General features: G+C 50.6%; 8 protein-coding genes across 8 annotated transcripts; 2 read left to right on the plus strand and 6 right to left on the minus strand.

Annotated features, from left to right (window-relative positions):
• Positions 1-245: 245 nt before the first annotated feature.
• On the minus strand, positions 246-897 carry MIND_00514600 (N-acetyltransferase domain-containing protein; the record flags this gene model as incomplete). The annotated part of the gene is made up of 5 exons (XM_037361937.1): positions 246-334; positions 393-478; positions 531-622; positions 679-810; positions 862-897. 5 exons carry the CDS (start codon positions 895-897, stop codon positions 246-248), a joined length of 435 nt encoding a protein of 144 aa, XP_037222229.1.
• Positions 898-1261: 364 nt separating this feature from the next.
• Positions 1262-2787, minus strand: MIND_00514700 (uncharacterized protein; the record flags this gene model as incomplete). Its single annotated transcript, XM_037361938.1, has 4 exons — positions 1262-1852; positions 1907-2345; positions 2402-2445; positions 2494-2787. The coding sequence occupies 4 exons, from the start codon at positions 2785-2787 to the stop codon at positions 1262-1264; spliced, it is 1368 nt and encodes a 455-aa protein (XP_037222230.1).
• Positions 2788-3165: 378 nt separating this feature from the next.
• Positions 3166-7870, minus strand: MIND_00514800 (tRNA (guanine(37)-N1)-methyltransferase; the record flags this gene model as incomplete). The annotated part of the gene is made up of 25 exons (XM_037361939.1): positions 3166-3315; positions 3372-3377; positions 3426-3535; positions 3582-3665; positions 3726-3760; positions 3811-4062; positions 4120-4145; positions 4197-4331; positions 4382-4513; positions 4617-4669; positions 4719-5030; positions 5078-5371; positions 5421-5473; positions 5524-5613; positions 5660-5863; positions 5913-6096; positions 6144-6267; positions 6315-6665; positions 6712-6948; positions 6998-7108; positions 7157-7221; positions 7276-7353; positions 7402-7497; positions 7545-7642; positions 7692-7870. 25 exons carry the CDS (start codon positions 7868-7870, stop codon positions 3166-3168), a joined length of 3459 nt encoding a protein of 1152 aa, XP_037222231.1.
• A 52-nt stretch (positions 7871-7922) lies between these two features.
• MIND_00514900 (TatD DNase family Scn1) lies at positions 7923-9137 on the plus strand (the record flags this gene model as incomplete). The annotated part of the gene is made up of 6 exons (XM_037361940.1): positions 7923-8065; positions 8111-8163; positions 8210-8506; positions 8556-8703; positions 8750-8801; positions 8847-9137. The coding sequence occupies 6 exons, from the start codon at positions 7923-7925 to the stop codon at positions 9135-9137; spliced, it is 984 nt and encodes a 327-aa protein (XP_037222232.1).
• Positions 9112-10025, minus strand: MIND_00515000 (Golgi SNAP receptor complex member 1; the record flags this gene model as incomplete). Its single annotated transcript, XM_037361941.1, has 6 exons — positions 9112-9236; positions 9283-9365; positions 9414-9500; positions 9548-9609; positions 9663-9794; positions 9942-10025. 6 exons carry the CDS (start codon positions 10023-10025, stop codon positions 9112-9114), a joined length of 573 nt encoding a protein of 190 aa, XP_037222233.1.
• An 89-nt stretch (positions 10026-10114) lies between these two features.
• Positions 10115-14107, minus strand: MIND_00515100 (WD40 containing SNARE-dependent exocytosis protein; the record flags this gene model as incomplete). The annotated part of the gene is made up of 16 exons (XM_037361942.1): positions 13957-14107; positions 13787-13912; positions 13654-13738; positions 13579-13609; positions 13388-13530; positions 13275-13339; positions 13202-13224; positions 13075-13152; positions 12103-13023; positions 11601-12054; positions 11373-11549; positions 10955-11323; positions 10798-10903; positions 10481-10734; positions 10220-10431; positions 10115-10165 (listed from the first exon to the last, which is right to left on the minus strand). The coding sequence occupies exons 1-16, from the start codon at positions 14099-14101 to the stop codon at positions 10115-10117; spliced, it is 3240 nt and encodes a 1079-aa protein (XP_037222234.1). The 5' UTR covers positions 14102-14107.
• Positions 14108-14430: 323 nt separating this feature from the next.
• MIND_00515200 (uncharacterized protein) lies at positions 14431-18694 on the minus strand (the record flags this gene model as incomplete). Its single annotated transcript, XM_037361943.1, has 6 exons — positions 14431-15166; positions 15216-15494; positions 15544-17523; positions 17571-18430; positions 18485-18576; positions 18631-18694. The coding sequence occupies 6 exons, from the start codon at positions 18692-18694 to the stop codon at positions 14431-14433; spliced, it is 4011 nt and encodes a 1336-aa protein (XP_037222235.1).
• A 626-nt stretch (positions 18695-19320) lies between these two features.
• On the plus strand, positions 19321-21100 carry MIND_00515300 (DUF89 domain-containing protein; the record flags this gene model as incomplete). Its single annotated transcript, XM_037361944.1, has 6 exons — positions 19321-19455; positions 19505-19882; positions 19937-20348; positions 20396-20586; positions 20634-20990; positions 21047-21100. 6 exons carry the CDS (start codon positions 19321-19323, stop codon positions 21098-21100), a joined length of 1527 nt encoding a protein of 508 aa, XP_037222236.1.
• Positions 21101-22135: the final 1035 nt, after the last annotated feature.

The following is a 22135-nucleotide window of genomic DNA, read 5'->3' on the forward strand; positions in this document are numbered from 1 at the left end:
TTGACGTCGTAGAAGAAGCGGCAAACAAGAGTTTTTAGAGCAGAGCACTACAGCATCAGCCAGCGGCAAAGAATGAAAATCTGAATCTCGCCAGATTTTGTGAGCAGACGCGTTAGCTGCACGTACAGTATTTGACGTAGCGGCGAACAAGAGTTTTTGTAGCATTAGCAAGAGCTGTAAGATCGACCATTCCGCCACGATATTGGAGAGACAACCCCTACATTACAACACGAGATCGTCGTCCATCATGCCGCCCCTTCTTCGCGGTATTTCGCCAGAAACGCGGCCAACCCGGGGGAGTCAATATCAGCATCAACCAGCTTCGCGATCCCGTCTCCCTGCAAAAAATTTATTCGTCGTAAGGGCAACGAAACAGACCCTAAATATAAGACCTGCCTGGGCTCGCAGCCTGATGATGGTGGGCACATCCGTCAGTCCAAGTGGCGCGGCGCGAAACGGATGGGTTGGCGCCTTCCAGCTGACCAAGGGTCAAGCAATGATAAAGTAGACGGCCGCGGACTCCCACTCACGTAGGCTTGTTTCCGACGAAGACAATTGCCGCCGATGGGCTATCGGCAGCCTCAAATGCGGTCCGAACGATGTCTTGCACTCTTCGACAGTCCTACATCAACAGTTTTAAGATAGATCGTCGCGTAGCAAAGGGCAAAATAGACCCACTCCACACCACATTTGACCATTTTCCACATCGGAATAAAATACCAAATACTCCTCTGGCCGCTGCAGCAGAGCAGCAGGGTTCGAGAGTACGTCTCCTTCTACGATGGTGAGAGGCATGCTGTGAGAATGTGACTAAGCATGAGATGTCAGCCAAAGAGGCCGAGACAACCATCAAAACCGAACTAGTGGGCTGATTGACAGATGATTGACGTGAGTCATCGAATCAGTTTGAAGTCAATCATCACCGCGATAACCAGGGGTGTTGCGTTTTTCAAAGAACTCCATTACTACGTACTTGCGGTAAGTAGATGGAGTGTGATAGTTAAGTGTGCAAGCAGGGATACGGGAGTCGACCCGCCCGGGCTCGCAGCGCGTCAGTGCAAACGACTACGCGTCAGAAAAACGTATTAAGCACCAAAAATATATAGCAGCGGGGGGGAAATCAGAAAGGTATAGGCCTGTCCTTGTGGTGGGTAGTTGTCCATAAAATGCAACGAAGGAAGTCTACGATGAAACCATAAATGCGACGTGACGAACTTCAAATCATAACAGCAGAACAAGACGAGTTTTTGCAGAGTGAGCCTTAGTAGCCGTAGCTGTTCGAGTCACTCGAACCACCACATCCTGACGAGCCACAGTCGGAAGAAGCGGGTGTTGGCTCGTTGTCAGGAATGATCGATGTGCTGGTGGGCTTGTAGCTATCGTCACCACCGCATCCCGACGAGCCACAGTCAGCAGGAGTGGGCTCGTTATCGGGAATGATGGAAGTGCTGGTAGGTTGGTTGGCGTAGGTGTTCTGTTTGTTGCTGTTACCACCACCGAGACCGTACTGCGTCTTGCAGTTGTACAAGCAGTTCGAGAGACCAGTCTCCTGAACGTTGCGCACGTTAGTCGTAGTGACGGTCGCTGTCTCGGTCCGGAGAGAAACAAATGTGGTGGTCTGGAGTTCAGTGACCTGGTCCGTCTTGGTGGCCGTGACGGTGCTGACAAAGGTCTCAGTCCTGTCGTTGACGGAGGTAGTGAGCCAAGTGGAGATGACAGTGGTCGGGCGGACGACGGTCATGGTGTCAGTCATCGTCTGGAAGTTGGTGACAGTGTCTGTCATCGTCTTCGTCTTGAAGTCCGTGACCTGGCTGGTAACAGTGTCGGTCTTGGTCTCCCGCAGGGTCTTGGTCTGTCAAGAAGAAATCGGTCAATCCAGTCAAAAACAGCGGGGTTTTCTACGAACGTTGTCGATGACGGTGGTGGACACCCAGGTCTTGACGTAGGTCGTGGGCTTGACAATGGTGTCGGTCATCGTGACGGTCATCAGATCAGTGATGGTGTGGTCAACGGTCTTTGTCGCGGTCTGGGTGTTGGTTGTTGTCCAGATACGAGTGGAGGTCATGACATCGGTCGTTGTGAGCGTGTGATCGATGGTCTTTGTCCTGTCCTTGGTCTCTGTCGATACCCAGACGCGGGTTGTGAACATGGTCTCAATCGCCGTCTTGACCTCGGTAGACACAATTGTCGAAAAGTCGGTCATGAACTTGGTCTTGGTTTCGAACATTGTGACCGTTGTCGGTTTGGCCTCCGTCATGGTCACCGTTTTGGTCTCCGTCATGGTCACCGTCTTGTCGTTGGGCTGGCAGTATCCACCATCGTAGTTGTTGTTCGACTTGCGGTTGCTAAAATGGGGAATAAGGACCAACAGTCAAAAACCGACAAGATCAATTCAACGCACATGATGATGGTCTCATAACAGCCAAAGTCGTAAGACGGAGTGTACTAGAGGGAAATCAGTATCACAAAACAGTGGGAAAGACGATGACGCACCCAGGGCTCGCGCTTGCAGGAGTTATCCGACTGCTTCGAGTACCCGTAACCACAGTTCAAGCTCTTATACCCGCCGGACATGTACGATGAGTAGGGCATCTCCTTGTAGATGTCGTCTGTCGACTGCGGCGGTTGGGTGACTTGGGACATGGGGGCGGGGTTGGATGAGGAAGGCATGGGGGTAGCACCGTTGTTGAGGGCTGAAACGGCGGGAGCTGGCACCATTGAGACTCCATTGGCAATTTGGGCGACAGCCGCGCCGGCAAGGGAAAGACCGAAAATTAATGATTTCATGGTAAGGAAAGTGGGCTGCGGGATGCTGAATATGTTTCGAAACGGAAGTCGGGCTGAATTAGCGTTCTACGCTTGCGTGGACTGTCTTGCAGTAAGGCGACAGGTGCGAGCTTGGATGGGGCGACAAGCGCCTATGATAGTCAATCAGCATCTCACCCTGGAATCATAGACCAAGCTTACAACGAAGGAAGAAAAAAAGAAAGACGGGGAGAAATGGAACGAAAGAGAGAAGGTCCAGCACCACGATGTGACAAGGAGTCTTATATGGCAACATCAGGTTGTAACTGTTTGGTAACCGGCTGGCTCGGCCTCATCAAATTGCCATTCGCATGGAACCTGACTTGCGATCCTATTGGCTCGACACAGCATACTACATCATTATGCTTCCCTACGCCCGCCTCTGCGCGCAAAATCCCCATGAACATCCAGCAATATTTTGAGCGCATTCCTTGCCCTAACACGACTCATTTCGTCCGGTTTCATGGTGAGCGCCGTCTCCACCTGTCGCGGTTTGTCCTCCCAAGGGTACTAATTGGTGAGTTAAAAAAAGGGGGAGCCCGATCAGCCAATTAGAGCGCTCTTACCGGCATCTAGTAGCTTGTCAACATCCGCAAATCGCATCGGCGCAAACGACTCACCATCTTCTTGAACATCTCATAGGACATAAGGGTAAAGGCAAACTGAGGACTGCTCCGAATAATTCGTGCAGGTCCACCTTTGAAGAGAGCACGAAACCCTTCCTCCCGATCTAACGGCGCCCAATCAGCGGCGAAGAACGGTCATCAACGACTCACAGATTTTCACAAATGCATCGCGAAGGCCCTGGTAATGTGTCTGCCCCTTACGTGCCTCCACCTGCAAGCGAGTCTTGACGACATCTATAAATAAATAACAGCAACCCTTTAGGGACCGATATCAAGATGGCGCCGTTCACTCACCTGCTGGCGTTGTTAGGTAGGCTGCAGGCATCCCACTAATGTCAAGATTCGTGTCAATACCAAAAGAAGCACGGTGGCTACGCACGCAATGCCCGCTGAGGCCAACAGCTCCAGAAACGAGAGCTCTTTGCCATTGTGACCTTCATGGAACAAGTCTTTCTTGAGATGTCCATAAGTCGGAAAGTAAATGGCGGAGAAGGGAATATCGCGTAGGAGACAGGCGCTAGCGCCCTTGTAGAGACCGAGCACACCGAGCTGACGGATGATATGGACAGCACCTTTGGGTGCAAATCCTTCTGCTTTGGCAGCCTCGCCCTGTACCTGCAAACGAATTTTCCTGTTGAAACGGTCGATGGGAATCAAATCGATGAGCAGCGCGAAGAGAACTGCCTACACAATCTCCAATGGATTCGTGAACACCTGAATGCAATCTGTCATGATTCGATGCAGCAGCGTATGGCTTTGACGTACCACTTGGCAGCCTCCCGCAGTGCCACCAGCGACCAACTCCCAGAATAATTTGATGCGTCCTGTTTCAGGGTCGGTGCTTAGTCCACGAATAGCATCGTTGACGGTGAGCTTGATCGCTTTCTCTGGTGCAACGCCCTGCCGATCGTCAATACTCGGGACACTAGTTTCCGATGTGCGTCACTTACAATCAGCTGCGGACCCAGCCCCCGATAAAAACCTAGGAATCCTTCGTTTCGGAGAATTTTTTGGGCGCAATCCATGCTATTCTTGTACAGCATTTGACCAACAACTGTACTCCGTTGATTTTGCATTCTAAACTCTAGTCAATGCTTTCCACTCTCCCGCAAAACTAGTTTCACTGACCGCGTCTACGAAACAATTCGCTCGTCGGCCACTTCTTTCAATTAACGGGCCACATACCTTAACCATGTCAATCGGGTAGACAATCGTGGCTCCAATACCGCCAGCAATACCTGAAACGTCCCTCAAACACAGTCTCAACGGATCAGACGAAAAACAAACCGCCGAGAACAAAATTGTATGCCGAGTGGAAGAAACCCTTGAGGAAGGATTTCGGAGCGGCCGCCTTCTCCGCAAACTCATCATGAGGAGCGCGCCATCTCGGATCTAGGAGTTGAGCAAAGTCGATCAAAGCCAGTCGCTGAGCGGCAAGACCACGTCCAGCAAAGTGAAACACTATTGAAGCCTCCATGGGGGTGAACAACGAATAGCGCGAGCTCGACGCTGCATAGTCCAGGAAGTCGGATTGGTCTATGCGCCCGTCCTTGGACTTCGTTGTCGCTTCTCGTATTATACGCTCGACCATATCCATTTCTAGGCCAGTTGAGAACAAAAAAACTTTGAGTAGGAAGAATGCATACCTCTAATAACATTATGGAAGGCGATAACCTCAGAGTAAGATATGCGTTGTCCGGGACTAAGGGTGCAGAGAGTTGGCAACCGTTGGATGACGGCATCGGAGAGTTTATGGCCAGCAATTTCCTGGACAGACTGGTCAGAATCGAGCTTGATGAGCAAAGAAGGGCTCCGCACTAGTATTATTTGTTTAAATTGTTCGGGTAAGATAAAACCGTCTTGGTCTTTGTCTAGATATCGGAAAGCTTGTCGGAGGCGCTCGCCCTGGAGGCCCTTCATTAATTGGGTGAATTCATGGTCTGCAAAGTCTGAGCAACATCATCGAGCCGCCTAAAGACTATGACGCACATCCTAGAACGTGGGATCCGTTCTTTTTGCCCAAGTATAGTTTGACCCAGTCGCTATGAGGTAATGTGAACGAGTGGAGCGCGTTGGCAACAGCACACCATACCAGTCAAAGTCGAACGGGATGGCATCTGCCCCAATGTTGGCGCTGAAGACGGTCTTGAACTCGTTGTAGTCGATGAAGCCAGAGTTGTCGCTGTAGAATCGGGTTATTCGATAAACGCAGTTTGCGGTTTCCGTACACATCGAAGTATTGGAACGCTATCCAATAGTCGGCGTCAGGCCGCTTGAGGAGGGTCTCAAAGACAGTGAAGTCTTCCCAGGACACCAGCCCGCGTTTCGACGTGTCTGCCACCCGGAAGAGAATGCCAAACTGTGCGCGACCGATTTTGCTGAGGTCCCCGGAGGGCGCAATAGCATTGACAAAGCTCTCGAGGTCTAGATACCTAGACAAGACGTCATGGTCCGGCGAAAAGAAAAAATGGTTCGACTCACTTTTCTCCGTTCACCACCTTTGCATTCGTCTCGAAAGTGCGCCGCCAACGTTTTAGCTCGGATTCAGGCACAGTAACCGCCTTTCGGATTACAGAGGACAGCGAGCCATTATCTGAGACAGCAGAGGCCATGTTTCGATCCGCCAATACGGCGTCTAGTCGGGGTATCGGGAAAGGTTTTGAAGCTTAGGTAATCCGTCCCACCAAAACCCGACGTACAACATTCAGTGACTATTGAACGCGACTTGGCGTGGCAGCTGGAAGCTAATACAGTACATTTCTTTGTTGGGTGCTACGGAGCGGACCAAATGCAGGGAAAAATCGGTGAGCTGATGGCCCAATTTGTCAGATACTCTCTGTGGGGGCTAAATCAATCCGGGAAATAAGATACCGAGAACCGTACCTGGAGAATGTCAGCGTGGGCAGCGACTGGGTCTATTTCTCGTGTGAAGCAATGACAATGGATCATTGGAAGACTCGTGTAAATTCCCTCAGCGGCGGGGGTACAGAGGATGCCACGGAAAGCGTCCAAGAATTGGATGGCGGAATCAGGCAGGTTCATGACGAAATGCGAGATGCGATTTCGCGGAGACCCTTCAACAAGCCTGTGTTTGTTCTTGCGCTCTTGATTTTCTTTGGTTTTGCTCTTCTTGGGCCCGGTGTAAGGAGGTAGCGGGTCGGCGATAAGACGGGTGACAGCAGTTCTAATAAATTCGCGGCCGTCTTCGCAGGACACCCTGACAACATCAGAGACCTACCCTTCATGAGAATCACCGTGTCTTGGAGCGAAACACTCGTACCCGATTGTTGTGGACATTCAAGTTCAGGTATTTAACGCTTTGCGGGTTGAGGTCGTTTGCGAGGATAGCGCAGCCTTTTTTGGCGGCAGGGATGGCAAACGGACCAACACCAGCAAAAACATCCGCAACAACGTCTTCTGGATTGAACATTTTTACGACTCGTTCATGCTCAGTATGAAGCCTCGAGTTCCAGTAAACCTGAGAGAAGTCGAATGTGAAACGACAATCAGCTTCTTGCTATAAGAACCAATGTCAGACCTCCAGTCGCATGCTGCAATGGTCTTACATGCTCTACCACGTAGTCCGGATCTCCCGCCAGAAGTTCCATCTTGAAAACACGGAATTGGCTGTCGATAGTGTTGAGTTTATTCACCACCGTCCTAATCGAGTTATTTTTCTGAGAGTCTGATAAGCTACTTGGTCGGCTAGATTAGCATTCACTCACATCTAGGATAATCTGTCCAATGAGATGTTTATAGGGTAGATATTCGTCTTTGAGATTGACATGGGCTGTTTAAACACGTTCAATAGGAAAGCCGACGCAAATCACGCCGTAAAGCCTACCGACATGGCCGGTGGACGAGAAGCCTGTGGGAGAGCGATCTCGCAGGTCCTCCGGAACAATGGATTGAATCAATTCATCTGCAGTTCGGAAAGTTTTCGAACAATCAAGCATAAAGCACTGCCAACCTGCCGTCCAATAGTCGTAACTTAGCTCTAGTGAATAGGGAACCAGTCCACTTGATTCGGCCTGCAAGAATTCCCGTGTTGGCCCAGAAATATCCTCTACCTTCGAGATGTCATTGGCGTATATTGAGAGTAACCATTCGCACCTTCGGATGTCGCTTTTAGCAAAACCAATTTCGTGTTGCCAGCAGGATCAGTAGGATCGGGTTCGATGAGGCGAAGCCGTGGCAGGTCCATGAGTACTCTGACCAGTGAGTAAGTTGGATGTCAAGACGGCTAGATGCCCGTTGTACCCGTTCATTGCAGGAGTCTTGCGGAGTTGCCCGAGTTTCGTTGCTGGAAACCGTGCTGCCAGAATAGGAATAGTTCTACGAAATAGAGAGCGGTCTAACGGCCCTGTAAGACCACTATGAACAGGAGGCGAAGCATCAATAATCATGAGTCTCCGAGTAGGTTGCGCAAGGCGAAGCATCCAGGTTTGTGACTGTGACTGACGCGTCTATCTGTCTTGAATCTGAACTACGATGACTCCGCTGCCTTCAGGCGTCCTTGAGCACATCGTTGACTCACATTGCCACCCAACCGATGCCCCAAGCATTTCTGCAGCTTCTATGCAGCAGTTGCAAATCACGGTTTGTGCCATGAGTACTCACAGCAAAGATCAGAGGTTGGCCGAGTTCTCCGTGCAAACCTTCATTTAACGGCGGCGTAGTCTCGTCCGTGAACTCGCGCAGACTTATCCCAGTAAAATCATCCCTTGCTTCGGTCAGTACAGCCAGCCGAATCGATGGTTGCTTAGTCCGCAAGACAGGACATCACCCTTGGTTCAGCCACTTCATAACAACTAATGCTGGTGTTGCGAAACATGAGCACTACCATCGGCTCTTCCAACCAACGGAAGAGTTATATCCCGCTTTCGAAGACCTTCTTCCGCATCTGCCTGAACCTGTTTTACTTGACGACATTCTTGTTGACCTGAGAAGCAACTTTGCTTCCTGCAGTTCCCCACCAATGCTCGGCGAAGTCGGCATCGATGCAATCTTCAAAGTCCCCTACGATTACCATGCAACACCACGGCGTATATCACCCTTCATGATACCGCTTGAGCGTTCGACGCATCCCTAGCAAACCATCTCACATCCTAACTTTTTGTCAAGATCAACTCACCGTCTTGGAGGCACAGATCGATATAGCTGTGGAATTTGGTGCTAGCGTCAGCTTTCACAGTGTGAAATGTCCTCAAGCAACCCTCGAATTGTTCGACAGACTGAAACGCAAACATGAAGAGAACTGGAACAACATTCGGTCTACTGAATCGCTGCCTGTCCTCTGGCAACTCACACAACTCTAGATTCGATATTCACAGCTGTTCTATGAGTCCGGAAACACTAGTGCAGCTGCAGGTTCGGCTTTTTCCTACGTTTCAATCGTTGACATCAACAAACCAGAGAAAACATGCCAACGTTTGGATGTCGGTCTCCACCACTATCAACGGCCGCTCTCGCAATCTTCGTCCCCTCATTGCCGCATGTGCGGTGGATAAACTCCTGATCGAGTCCGACTACGATGCCATTGAGCAAAGCACACCAAAATGTCTTGAGATTCTTGATATTGTGGCAGAGGTGAAGGGCTGGCACATAGAGACAGACTGGGATGACGGAGACGAAAACGGGGCGGTCCATCGATTGGAGGCGAACTGGAAGGTATTCTCCGCTACCCAAACACGTACGACAGAATAATGATAATGCAAACCCCGATGACCACTCCCATTATTATCGAGTCCCTCCTTCTCCTCGACTTGATCATCGAGACAAGGTTGTTGATGCCAGGCATCGTGTCTGCTTAACTTGAGCAAAGAATCTAAGATGGTTTTAATAAACGCACTGAGGACACCCTGCATCCGGGTATTAATGCCCGCCAGAGAGCCCCGTTGCCGACCAAACTCCGCGCGTGTCTCGTAGGCCTGCCTAAGGCCAAACATTAGAGAAAAGAATGAAGTGTTATTTGAGACGCACTCAATCATTGTGTCCGTCATGGAATGCGAACTATCAATTCGGCCCCGTTCAGCCAGCAACGAATCTGCCGCAGTCGACTTATATGCCCTGCTGGGTATGAGTATAGTCGCAGATGACGAGGAATATGGCCCCACTCAATGTCGTTCCTGACGCCACTCAGCAGGTTTGCGTGGTCCAACGCATTCTTCACACTAGCCTGCCCACGTATATCAGTGAAATGGAATGCGAAGCCAACAGTACATCCCACACCTTGGTCCTCTTCAGTTCCCGCATATTGTCTCTGAATATTTCACCATGATGCTGGATTGTTCGGAGCATTGACGCAGAGACGGTGTCGGGCTCGTTTGACAACACGGCCAGTTGCTCGTTTGTCTCCTCCAGCTTTGAAATCCGTCAAGTCAAATAAGCGGTCAGAGTAAGACCGCATGCCTTCTCGAGTAAGTCGTCAAGCTCTAGTTCCATGTCCTTCCACCTCTCTGAAGAGCCTGACGCTTCCACGTCATCGCCATGTCGAGAAATGGTAGACACCAGTTGAGAGTAAGAGGTAAGCTTAGTGTAGAATAGGTTTTCGAGAGTTCGACATTGCCGGTGCAGCTGATCGTAGGAGTTCATGGAAGAAATGTGGACACGGTCACGTTGACACGAGGCAAGCCAAATTTACAAGTACAAGCTAAGTACATGGACCATTTGCAATAAGAATACTAGAAGCCTAACCAACTCTTTGCTGTTTGTTGCGCAGCTATCCTTTTCGCCTGACACATTATCAGTTAAACCAACTAGACGCCAGAAATATCATTTCCACCCACCTGGCTCGCCATGTTTTTGCTGCCTTCCTCCAAGGCATTGAAACGCTCTTCCAGATCATTCAGCATTTGCCCTCTCTCGCCCATCGCAGACTGAAGCCTCGAGTACAAGCTATCCTGGACGCCAGCTGCAGACTTGGCCACTGATGCCGCGTCGTTGGCTTGTGCTTTCGGCGGGGCTGGCTTTTGCGGTATCGGACGATCAGGACCGCCAACTGCAAACACAACATTAACAGCAATACACCCAGACTCCTCTGAACTTACGCAAGATATCAAGCTGGTCGCCAGTCATTGATTGACCGGACTTGAACCACGAACTGAAGAGTGATGTCGGTCCAAGAGAAACAGGCTGTGGCTGAGGCGGGATCGTTGGTTTAGTCGACAAAAACTCCAGATTGGGTGGCAGGTAAGCCCTACGGAAATTGAAAAGCGTGCCATATGTCATTACTTCGACTTTTCCGGTATTTTTGTTTGCAGTGTAGGAAACCCAATCACCAGTGTGATCACAAGAAACTGACCTGATGAAGATGAGCGCATCGATGAGCCTGGAACCAGCCGTAAACTTAAGTAACCAATCTTACGTGGAATCTCGGGTTGGTGCCGCAAAGGTACCTAAAAGGTCTAGATTTGGGAGTGAATACGCAAGAACCTCTTGATGGTCGGTGAATGCAACAAGTGCTTGAGATCCTATGAGAAGATATGAGTGGATGTAGTCTAATTGACTTCAAAGAATCGCACCCATTTTCTCAACAACCTGAACACAAGTTACTGTGGCGCCGCCCTTTGTCGGCCATTCAACCTTGCTGATTCGCGAACCACAAAGGTTGGCGATGCATCTTGCTCCTTTGGCACCCGCACTGACAAGAATGCAGTTGGCGTCGGGGGCGGTGGGATTGAAGGACTGTGCTAGGCGTTCTCGGGTCGCATGCAAAATGTTTCCCTTCTTGGCGTCCAAAATGAATGTTCCTCCGGGGATGGGATGCGGTGCGCCATCTACCTTCTTGATCTCCTGTTCAACCTGCCAAACATTACTTGGCCGAGATAGAGTAAGCAGCTCTGTTGCTCCAGAAGCATATCCAACGAGCAATCGAACGCGGTTTTGAGGATCTACAACGAGGTTATCAGTGGACGCGTTAGTAATGGGCGACAAACTTGCCGTTGTCTGCAGTCGAGACATTCCAGTGTAATTCCACAATTGGGTTTGCTTCCGCTGCGTGAATATGTAACGACGACATCCGGGCTTTCTTCTTGTCGTGGCCACGGCGTAAAATGACACGCGGACCTCTCATGTCAACCACAATCAAAGACTCTGCATGGGCTACAGCCAAAAAACCTGCAGATCAGGTATAAGCATATGGCCCGCAAAATAATCAATCTCACTGGCCGATGTCGGAGATAGCGCGCGCCGAAACTGGTTTATTTCCTTTCAGGAGAAAATACGGAGCATACCGCGACCCCTCCGAAGTCAAGACATGATCGAGCAGCACAAGGTCATCCTCGACGTCTTCATGTGATCCTGGCACGGGCGCTGAGCCGGACTTGAGATGGTAAACAACTAGTTCGCCAGAAACGAACTGCACAAGACATTCGAGTGACTGAGGTGCGAAATGGACTGACTGGACTATCGCTCGTTCCACGAAGTCCCGTGATGTCTGCCTGACAACGGAGGCGTCAGTCAGCGCAGGTTTAAGGTCAATGGTAAGACCAGGAAGCGGTTTGGGGAAGTGATTCTGGATTGGAGTATCGGATGTTACTAAGAGTTGAGCACTTAGATCAAGGAATTGGATTGCGGCAGAGGGATCGCGGTGAAATGTGATCAGAATCCGAGGTGATTGAAACTGCAACGTCTTAAGCGAGGTAATGGACAAAATAATGAATATAGTCACCTTCGCTAGCTTGATTTCCCTCTCGAGGGAATCGTCGTTCCAAGCAGCACCACCGTTCAACGGAAGGGATAAATCGGTGTTTCCTTCTCCAATGAAGGCTTCATATGCATCACGATCAAGACTACAAAGTTGGAGGTGCATCAACCCGGTGGTTCCAAACGACAGTGGTGACGGGAGTGCGATGACACGAGGGTCATCGTTCAAGGTCATATCTTTAAGGATGTCTGCAAGATCGTCTTCCACAGCCTGAGAGGCTGACTTGGTGTCGGGATCGTCTTGATCCGTCGGAGGGTCATTAGACGATAAGAAAGCAGGCGGAGGAAATTGGCGCGTCTCCAATGTCCTCAGGTCACCAGCAGACTCCAGCGATATTATGATGGCAATTGGATCGTGTTGATTTGCGAAATGAGGACTATTGCGGGGAACAAGGAAAAAGTCTTGAGCGATGCTGGGTGTCGAATAGAAAAAGTCCATAGTAGGGATAAGGGAAGCCTGCATAGCAGTACGAATGAAAGGATGCAGTGATGTGTTGGATGGAATGGGGGTGGGAGGGTCGCTAGGGTTGAAAGCAGGGAGCCATTGGACTGTAAGTCCGATAGGTTCTCCCGGAGCCATTAACAAGCCGCCAAGAATGGTTAACGCAGTTTTGCCCCCACGAGGATCACTCGAATCGGAGAAGGAAGACCAAGCGAGCTTGTAGATGGGCTCGCGCTCGGGACCTTGCTCATGCTTCTGTTCCAGAGCCTCAATGTCTACTTTGTCGACATCGACAGAATCCAACGTTCGAACCAGCACTGGCTGGTCTTCGTCTTCAATTGCCCAGAAAGCGATGCAACCGTCTGAATAGCCAACAGCGAAATAATGGCCAGCAGGATGGAGAGCTAAACTGGTTACTGTTGGCCTACGATGTTGCATGATATCCTGATAGATGTGTTGAAGCGAATTTCAGACGAAGCTAGAGGAGACACCAACAGGATGGCCATAGCCAGAACCCCCAGGCGAGCCCCCCGGAAGAATAAGCTCATATGCGCGGAGGGTGTTGCGCTGGGTCTGAAGTGCAATGAAAATGCTGAAACTATTCCGCTCCAGGTCGACTGACCAGATCGGACAATATCACCCCACCTGCCCAGGAGGTTCAAAAGCTCTTCAATAAGCATCAACTATTGACGGACCTGCATATGCCACAAATAAAAGATTCAGATCCCGCGGATGGGCGACAACGTCGACTGGAAAACCACTGGACGCGTTAGTTATAAGAGTCTATTCCGGGAAAGTGACCACTTACGAGCCCGGGGTTGCAGGGTCCACTCGTGTTGCCATAGTCTTCTCCTCGTACAGCGACCAGAGGTTGGGTGTCCGATATTCTGATTTGCGAAGACAGAGTAGATCGTATGTTCGAACCTCCCCTGATTCCAGAGCAACAAATGCCTGGGCACGCGTTAATGTTTGAGAGCGAGAGAGACTGAGTGACCGCACATGAGAATGGGAGGGAGAAACCGTTAAAGAACTAAGAAGTCTTCAGCTTAGAATCCATAATGCCAAGACACACACGTCGCATTATCGAAACGCGCCGAAGCAACAAGCTTGGGTCTGCCAAACACAGCAAGGTCCCATATATGCAGCTGGCTATTCCCGCCTGAGAGATGCGTGAGGCAAACGCGAAAGAAATTCGACCACCACATACCGAGACAGACGAGTTGGAAGGTGGCGGAAGAAAAGTGCACGAATCGCACGGGTGTGGGTTCTGGAAGGAGAAGCTTGACTTCTACGGAGGGACCACCAAAGACGTGGATGCAGCCAATCGCCGTCCCTTGACGGTCTCAGTGCCTATACCAGTCAATGTCTCGCAATTACCGACGGCAAGGAGGCCAGCGATGGGTTCAATCGCGACAGCGGTGACTTTAAGCGGATATTCGAATGTTCTGAGCTCGGCCACCTTCCAATCGGGCGTGTCTTTGAGGTCAGACGAAAAATCGGCGTATACAGTGTGTTTGAACATGATGGTCGTAGATGGAACACGAAAAGGGTTTGTTCACGGTGATTAGATAATTGATGGTGATTTAAATCACGAGACTTATGAACTTCACGCGTCTACGCACACCAAGGGTTTACAGTAACCAGAATCCCATTGGGTGACAGAATCCACAGAGAAAAAATAGGGCATACTTTTAGCAACACTCATGGTTAATCTGGAGTCCGGGTCCGAGAGGAAACTCACCTAGAGCTTACATAAAGATTCAACTCGCGTTACTTCCAAAAACGGAAGCTGACATAATGTGCCTAGATAGAACGTGATATTGTACAAATCAAGATAAATATGAACTAGTCTCATAACTCTCTCGACACTGGCCTGCCTGTCGTCGTCGAGCCCTTTATCCTGCCCAGCCAGCTCCGTTTCGCCTTCGCAGTCGAATCTAGTCGTGGACTATTGGTGACATCAGCGATATGTGTCGCCGGTCTTGATCCTATTCGGGGCGACGGGTCTGCTCGCCGAACAGGAGTAAATCCACTACCAGGGTGAGCGCGTCGTACTCTCGGTGTGCCATCATCCGGAAGGCTGTCGACAGTGAACCCCTGCGTCGGCACATGTATATTCTCAAAGTCGTCAGGTGCTCGTCGCTTCTGGCCCAATACTGGCGCAGGAGGTGAAGGCGGAACGAAAACTGGCCTCCGTTCTGGCGTCTTCACTCGGGGTACCATGGGCTCTGGAGTCTTTGCGCGAAATACCGTCGGGATAGATTTCCTTTCTGGGGTTTTTGGCCGTGGTATTATCGAACCAGATGCAACACGACTACGAGCTGGACTGCGGGGGATATGCGTAGGAATAGGCGGAACCGGTGGGACTGTCGGCATAGACATCATCGAAGAAACGCTCGGGAGTGATGATATTGAGGGAGCGGTAGAGGCAATGGAGGAAAATGTATTCGTGCGTTGTCGAGGAGGGGCCATCATGGGTGGTGACTCTCGCGCAGCTTTAGCAGCATCAACCTTGGCCTGCAGCTTCTGAATTTTCCGCGTTAAGCTTTCCACCTTTTCTGATAATTTTTTGTTGACCGTCAGAATCCTAGAAAAAAGAATGTTAGAAAATGTCCAGAACATCTGTTTACACGTACTCAATGGCTCGCTCATCATACTCCTCGAGCTCTGCATTCTTCCTCTTCAGCAAATCGTCCTTCTCCCGATTGCTCTCTTCCAAATCGACAACCATGGCTTCCATGTCCGGTTGCGCTTGTAAGGCAGCAACTTGACGTTGAAGTTCTGATATTTCACGACGATGTTGAGGTCCTTGCAAGCTTAATTCGAATTCGGCGGCCTTGCAGGCTTGGTCAACGCGCGAGAACTGAACCTTGAGTTGCTCGATTTCTGCAGCCAAGTTGGCAACGGTCGATTCCCTGCGATACATAGTTGGCATTGATTCAAGGGAACAAAACAAGAACACACCTTTCTTTTACTTGGCCTTCGAGATGCCGTTGGAGGGACAACATGCGTTGTTTCTCTGCCTGAATGAGAGTGACTTCCTCTTGCAGTGATCCTTTCTCTTCTTGTGAAGCGTCCAGGTCCAGTCGAGTTCGGGCAAGCTCAGCCGAAGTGTCGGAAAGCTCTTGCTTTATGTCCTCCAAGATGCCCTCTGCGATTTCGCGTTCACCGTCCGCTTGTTGAATGGATTCCTCCAGTCTCATTTTCTCCTCCGCACGTAGCTCCATTTCCTGCTGTACCTGGTCTCGCAAGGCATCTGCTTCTTCGCTTAACGCATCACATCGCGTCGTTTGCTCCTCGAGTTGGGCGTCAAGCTCAGCCACACGGTCTTCCAACTCTTCCAGGCGTGTTTGAGAGGCTTCGCCAGTCTCGCGAGTTTCGGTCAATTGCTTGACAAGTTGCTGATGTACGCCATCCAAAGTCTGGTGGGCAGCGCGGGCGTTCTCGGATTCGACAACAGCGGAAGAAAGTTGATTTTGGAGCTCCTTCAGAGCCGCAACATGTTCTTCTCCCAGTCGAGCTAGCTCTAGCTTGAAGTTGCGGGCCTCTTCTGCAGCACTTCCAGCAGCATCCTCGAGTTCTTGTTTGGAATTAGTGGAATCCGCTAGGGCTTGGCGATAATTGGCTTCTGCAGCATCACATCGCGCTCGTGTTTCTTCCAGCGAGCTGTTCGCCTCCACAATCTGCCTCTGAAGATTGCCTAGTTCCTCTACATGGGCGACACGCAGCTGCGCGATTTCGCCTTCCAGATCGTTGTCAGCAATCATTTGGTCTTTCAGAGAAAGTTGCTCGTTCAAACGGTTGACATCGCTTTGGAGTCGCTTGCACTCCTGTTCCGCCGCTTCCCATGTTGTTTGGAGATGGGAAATTTGATCAGCTGCAACTTCTTCAGCGTGTCGCCTAGAAGCACGTGATCGCGACATTGCGTCCACCACGACGCCGACCATGGCTTCCACTGCACTGTCTGCCTTGAATAGTCGGGTTTCGACTGCCTCCATCTCAATCTCAAGTTCATCCACCCGGCCAACCGCAACATCTCTTGCATGACGAGCATCCGCACAATCTTCCACCATCGCATCTTTCTGGGCAGCAAGCAATTCCAGTTCGGATGTCAACTCGACAAGACGCTCTTCCTGGAGTTTCATGTTTGTAACGATTCTATCGTTATCGTGCTGAAGAATTCCAACAAGCTCTGTTCGCCGCAAGACGCGTTGCTTCTGGTCTTCGAGTTGTTGGCGTAACGCTTGTGTTGCAGCATTCACGGTCATTGACGACAACTGGTGGAATTGAAGCTCGCTATAACGCGTTTCGCCTTCCGTGATTTCGCGTTTTGCTACCTCGACGTCCCTACTGAGGTTCGTGACTTGGAGGTTGAGGGAATCGCGTTCGGTGGTAATGTCGTCTAATGCACGTGACAAGTCGGTTATTTGGGATTCCAGGTGCATTAGACGGTCTTGTGTTGTATTGTCGTCGAACATCAATTGTCGGGTATTCAACTCGCTGGAGTGCCTCCGAGAAGGCGGGAAGTCAAGGTCAGTGTCCCGAAGCCGTCCACGGGCACCTTCCGAAGATGTTGAGGCGTTAAGGAATTGTTGGGCAGTAACTCCCATCTGCGAGCGCAAGTGCTCAATAACAATGGCCGAGGCCATAGCTGCACGGCCCACTCGGCGTATCTCTTCATTCTTCTCAGCGAGAATAGCCAGTTTGTCAGCGGTCGACCTCTCCAGTCGCTCCTGTAGCGAAAGTATCTCGGCTGGGAGCTCCGACTCCATTGCTTCCCGTTCAAGTGACGCGATGCGGGAGAGAAAGGCCTCATCGTTGAACCTGACTTCGACTTCTCTGAACTCAATATGTCTGCGAAGTTGATCCCGTTCGCCCCGAAGACGCGTTGCGGTTTCCAAGAGACGCTCAACCTCGTTAACAAGTTTTTGTTCGTTGGGTGTACTAGCAGGGACATCAGCCTGAAATTTAAGTGCGAAACAGTAGCACACCTTTTCTGAGCGGTTGAAGCCCCGTTGTCACGTATGACTGCTGAAAGCTCTGTGTTCTGAGCCCGCAGAGCGCCGATTTCGTCCAATGCCTCTTCCCTCTCCCGAATCAACACGATGTTGTCTTCCTCTAACTGCAATGCTCGTTTGGAAGTTTCCGACAGCTGCTGTTGTAAACGGGCTTGTGTTCGTGGGGCCTCGCCTAGCAATTTCTCTAATGCGGCAATCTTGGCCTCGTCTTCATCGATGCGTTGAATGAGTTCAGCCTCTCGAGACTCCCCTTGTTGATCTCGAAGGAAACCAAGTTCCTCTTCTTTGTCACGCAACTCTGCCCGGAGCTCGTTGACTTGCGACATGAACCGTTTATCCGCGGCCACTTTCTCGTTCTCAACGCGAACGAGGTTTGTCTGCGTTTGGGCAAGCTTTGCGCTAGTTGCTCGTATTTCGGCGTCCTTCTGAGTTAATGAGGCTCTTGTTTCTTGCAACTCTCGCTCCAGTGTGCTTATTCGAGTGTCGGAAACGGAAGATGATCGACGACGGGATGGGGCACGGGACCTAGCGGGGGTGTTGGTTGGTGGGGGTTCGCGTAGGTTGACTTCAAGCTCTCTAATGCGGTTCTCCAATGTTGCCTTCTCCTTCTCGAGTTTCAGTGTCCGTGCGTTGGTGGTGGTGGACGTATGCGAAATAGTCTCAAGGTTGAGTTCAAGCCCCCGCATGTCAAGCTCCTTCTCCTTCAGCTTCTCTTGCGCGGAGACCAGCGCCGACACCGCATTCTGAGATGCAAGTTTCTCAGTTTGGAGGTCTTCTCTGCATTTGGTTAGAATGGCCTCCAAGTTGATCAGGTTCGTAGTTTCTTGGTTTAGCTGTCGAGCTCAATGAGCCATTTGCCAAGTGGCAGAGAGGCACAGCTCACGCACTTTGTTCTGGGTTTCGTTGAGGGTGCTCCTAGTTTCGTCGAGTTCTGCTGTGCGTCGGAGGAGTTCTGTCTGTTTGGCGGCGAGTTGTGAATCTAAAAGGACTGTTGAGTGGTTGATTCGGGATAAGCACTAGTGGCGAGTACAACCTTTGGTGGCAAGCTGGTTCTTGAGGAGATGCGTGTTGTCTTCCGGGGACCCTGACCAGTTCATGGCGCGGGGGGGGGGGCGCGTCAAGGCGTGGAATCAACAAAAACAACGCGTGTTGGGCGTGATCGCAAGAGGCGTGATTGGTTGATTGATGTGACGTCACACCTGGTGACTTTCGCCTCGCCGGGCCTTTTTTTGCTAACGAGCCCAGCCGACGAAGAAGGACTTCGCTGGTCGCACGGCAAATGAAGTAAAAGCGACCGCCGCCGAAGGAAAACAATGAAAACACCGTCATAGAGAAGGCCAGAGTATCTTCCCCGTTGTTGCCGCCGTTGCCGACTGTGGAGCATCGATTAATGACGCATTTTCCGCGATAACACGTTTGTTGAAGAGGGTATAGAGGACGGGCTTGGAGTGTACCGGGAGCATTTATAAATTGGCTTTGCCCAGTGGATGTGCTCGATTAGTCTTTGTGGGCGTCGACATCCCATAAGCAGCAGCACTTCGCCACATGCAAACCCTAAAATCCAGCTATGACATCATCATACCTCGCTTAGATACGACTTCCTGAATCGGCCACAGCCCTCGACTTTTCGTCCACGCGCAACGGTATAAGAGTCACGCCATTTTCTTTACTCGTCTTCAACACGTCCTCCTCCTCTCTCGCTATCTCATCTTAGCTACAACTCATGTCGCCCTCTGCCAACGGCACGAACGGCGTTGCCGCATCTGCTTCTGGTGCCCCTTCACGAGTAACGCTCTCGCTTGGCCATCTTCCAAGCAAGAAGGACATTAAGGCTCCCTGGCCTCGTACTCCCACTCGCGTCAGTTTTTATCCTTAGCGACCTCTACTCGTGTTGAAATGTTCTCTAGGTTGACCCCAATAACCCACCTTGGCCAGCGTACCGTGGCTACCATGAATACTCTTTTGCCCATGCGACAATGTCCGCTCGTCTCCCTACCATTCTTGGAAAAGCTATCGAAGACACCACTCGCACCCTCAACGAGCAAAGTGACGAAGAAAAAGTTGTCGACCTTGTCGCCTGCATCGAGCGAATGGCAGAGCTCATGACCGATCTCAGCGGGAACCACAAACTCCGTCCAGTCATCGACGACGACGAAGCCGATGTTGCGCTGTGGAACAAAGAGATTGCAAAATATTTCCAGGGTAAAGATTTTATGAATGCCCCGTGGTTGTTCGCCGAGGCGTACAAATATCGCCGTCTGCACGAGTGTTTCAGTACCAGCAAGGTGGGTCGAATTTCCAGAAAAAAGTAACCAGCTCTTCTTATAACCATACTCTAGTTCTGGAAAGAATACGACGTTTTCTACCGCCAAAAATGCGACACCTTTTCGCGTTCGTCCGAGGCCGTTTTTGAGCTTTCCATGCGCTTTGCCGAGCCGTTCAAGATCGACAGCAGTCTTTCCGCGGCCGAAAAGCTTGAAGCGGAGCGACTGATGTTCCTGGAACTCACACAAGTCTGCCTCTGGGGCAACTCGACCGACCTTTCGCTTCTTATCAACATGACAGAGGAGCAAATCAAAGCTCTTCAATCGACCGGTGGTGATCATCTCGCTGCGACGGAAAAGAACATTCTCGGAAACGATCTTGGCCGGTTGTGGGAATCCGTGAAAGAGGTCCGTTCCAAGACCGGTGGTCGTATAGACTTTGTTCTCGACAATGCGGGCTTTGAGCTCTACTGCGATTGCGTTTATGGTCCGTCAAACATCTTGTTGAGCACCCTGGTATAACCTTTTGCACAGCCGATTTCCTGCTCCAAAGTGGACTTGCGACGCAAATCCGATTCCATGGCAAACGTTTCGCGTGGTTCGTGTCCGACGTAACGAAGAAAGACTGGAATTGGCTCCTCAACACGATGGTGTATGGTCAATTGTTCCCTAATGCGACCGATGTCGAACTCGAGTCGCTGAGACGACTAGGGCAACGCTGGAAGGTATGTGATGACTTTCTTTTGCCCATTTGATGTTGAACTCTTCGTAGCAATACGAAAAGGAGGGAAAGTGGGTATACGAGCAGCATCCCTTCTGGTGCACAGGCTATACTTTCTGGGACCTCCACTCCGAAGCCCCCGATCTGTTCCTCCATCTTTCGCGCTCAGATCTTGTCTTCTTCAAGGGCGATCTAAACCACCGAAAATTGACGTACGATTGCGCCGCCCCTGCTAGCACTCCGTTTGACATCGCTATTGGACCGATGGCAAGTTCTGCCGGTGCACCAAAAGTCGTTAGTTTGCGGACTATTAAGAGTGATGTTGTGGTTGGACTTGGCTCCGAGGGCGACGAGACAGCAGAGCGCTTGGACAAAGAGGAGCCCGGATGGAAGATTAGTGGGAAATACGTGGGTTTCGTTCTATGCTTCCAAACTTCTAGAAGTGTTGACGATTTTCCTTCCAGGCTGTTGTTCTCCTGTCAGAGGGTCGCCCTGGCGAAAAGGTTCGCTTCGCATAGACATTGCCCTCAATTCTTGCACGATGATGACGATTCGAGTTGAACTTGCGATAGTACGCGCAAGGATGCCAGTGACAATTAATAGAAAGTAGCAACACGCTGTACAACAGAGTAACATAGACGAGTATAATGATGAGAAGACCTTATCTGAGGAGGGAGCATGTGGAGAGGTATGGCATGTTGTTGTCGTCGAGGCCTATGAGGGCTGAGAGTGTTACGGTGTGACAATTTGCATCGTGATCATGAACGTCCATCACGATGCTCGAAAATTCAATGGTGCTGCGACTGTGAAGCTGGACTGCAATATTGCCCTCAACAGCCTCCATATCATCCCTCCTGTTAATCCTAATGGTAGAACATTCAACAGAGGTACCTCGGTAACAAATCATCGAGACTCTTTTCCTCGACTTGGTTTACGGATCCTCACAGGCCGTGAAAGCGTGGCATCTTTGAACTGCGGGCCAGGCTTTCATTCTGTCGATAATCAGGTTCTTCGGGTCCGCATTAACGTTCATCAACATGATAGTCCATTCCAACTACACTGTCTCTCGACACTCGACTGTCATTGGTGTTCACAAAGACTGGTAGTCTATCCAATGTTAGAACCGTCAAAATTCAAGCCCCTTACAATCCGCGGCCCCCTTCACAATCAGTCCTCGAACAAACGCGAGGCAGGCTTCGCTGTCGGCCATAAGCTTCCGCCAGATGGTGTCGCAGCCACTGTGAATATTCTGGATCTTCAAAACAGTCCCGGCGACCAAGAAATATTGGCCAAGCGCTCAACGGACTTTCTGGCCGATGATTATTAGTCGAGATTTCTTGTGGCGCTATTTCGCGGCTTAACAACGGAAGGCAAGTTTTTATATTGAACTTTGCTTCCTCCGCTCACGAGGACTCGAGGTCGGACTTCGCCGCCATGTTGAGCATGCCTGTCACAAATCCAAAGTGCCGGCAATCTGACTAGAAATCTTACTGTCTATTATGCTCGCTGTCGATCTCCCATTTTGGTTTAGCTCGTTCAAAATATTTGCCAGA

The sequence above is a fragment of the Mycena indigotica genome (genome assembly GCF_014461135.1).
Source record: "Mycena indigotica strain 171206Taipei chromosome Unknown Mind.scaff0004, whole genome shotgun sequence".
Taxonomy (NCBI): Eukaryota; Fungi; Basidiomycota; class Agaricomycetes; order Agaricales; family Mycenaceae; genus Mycena; species Mycena indigotica.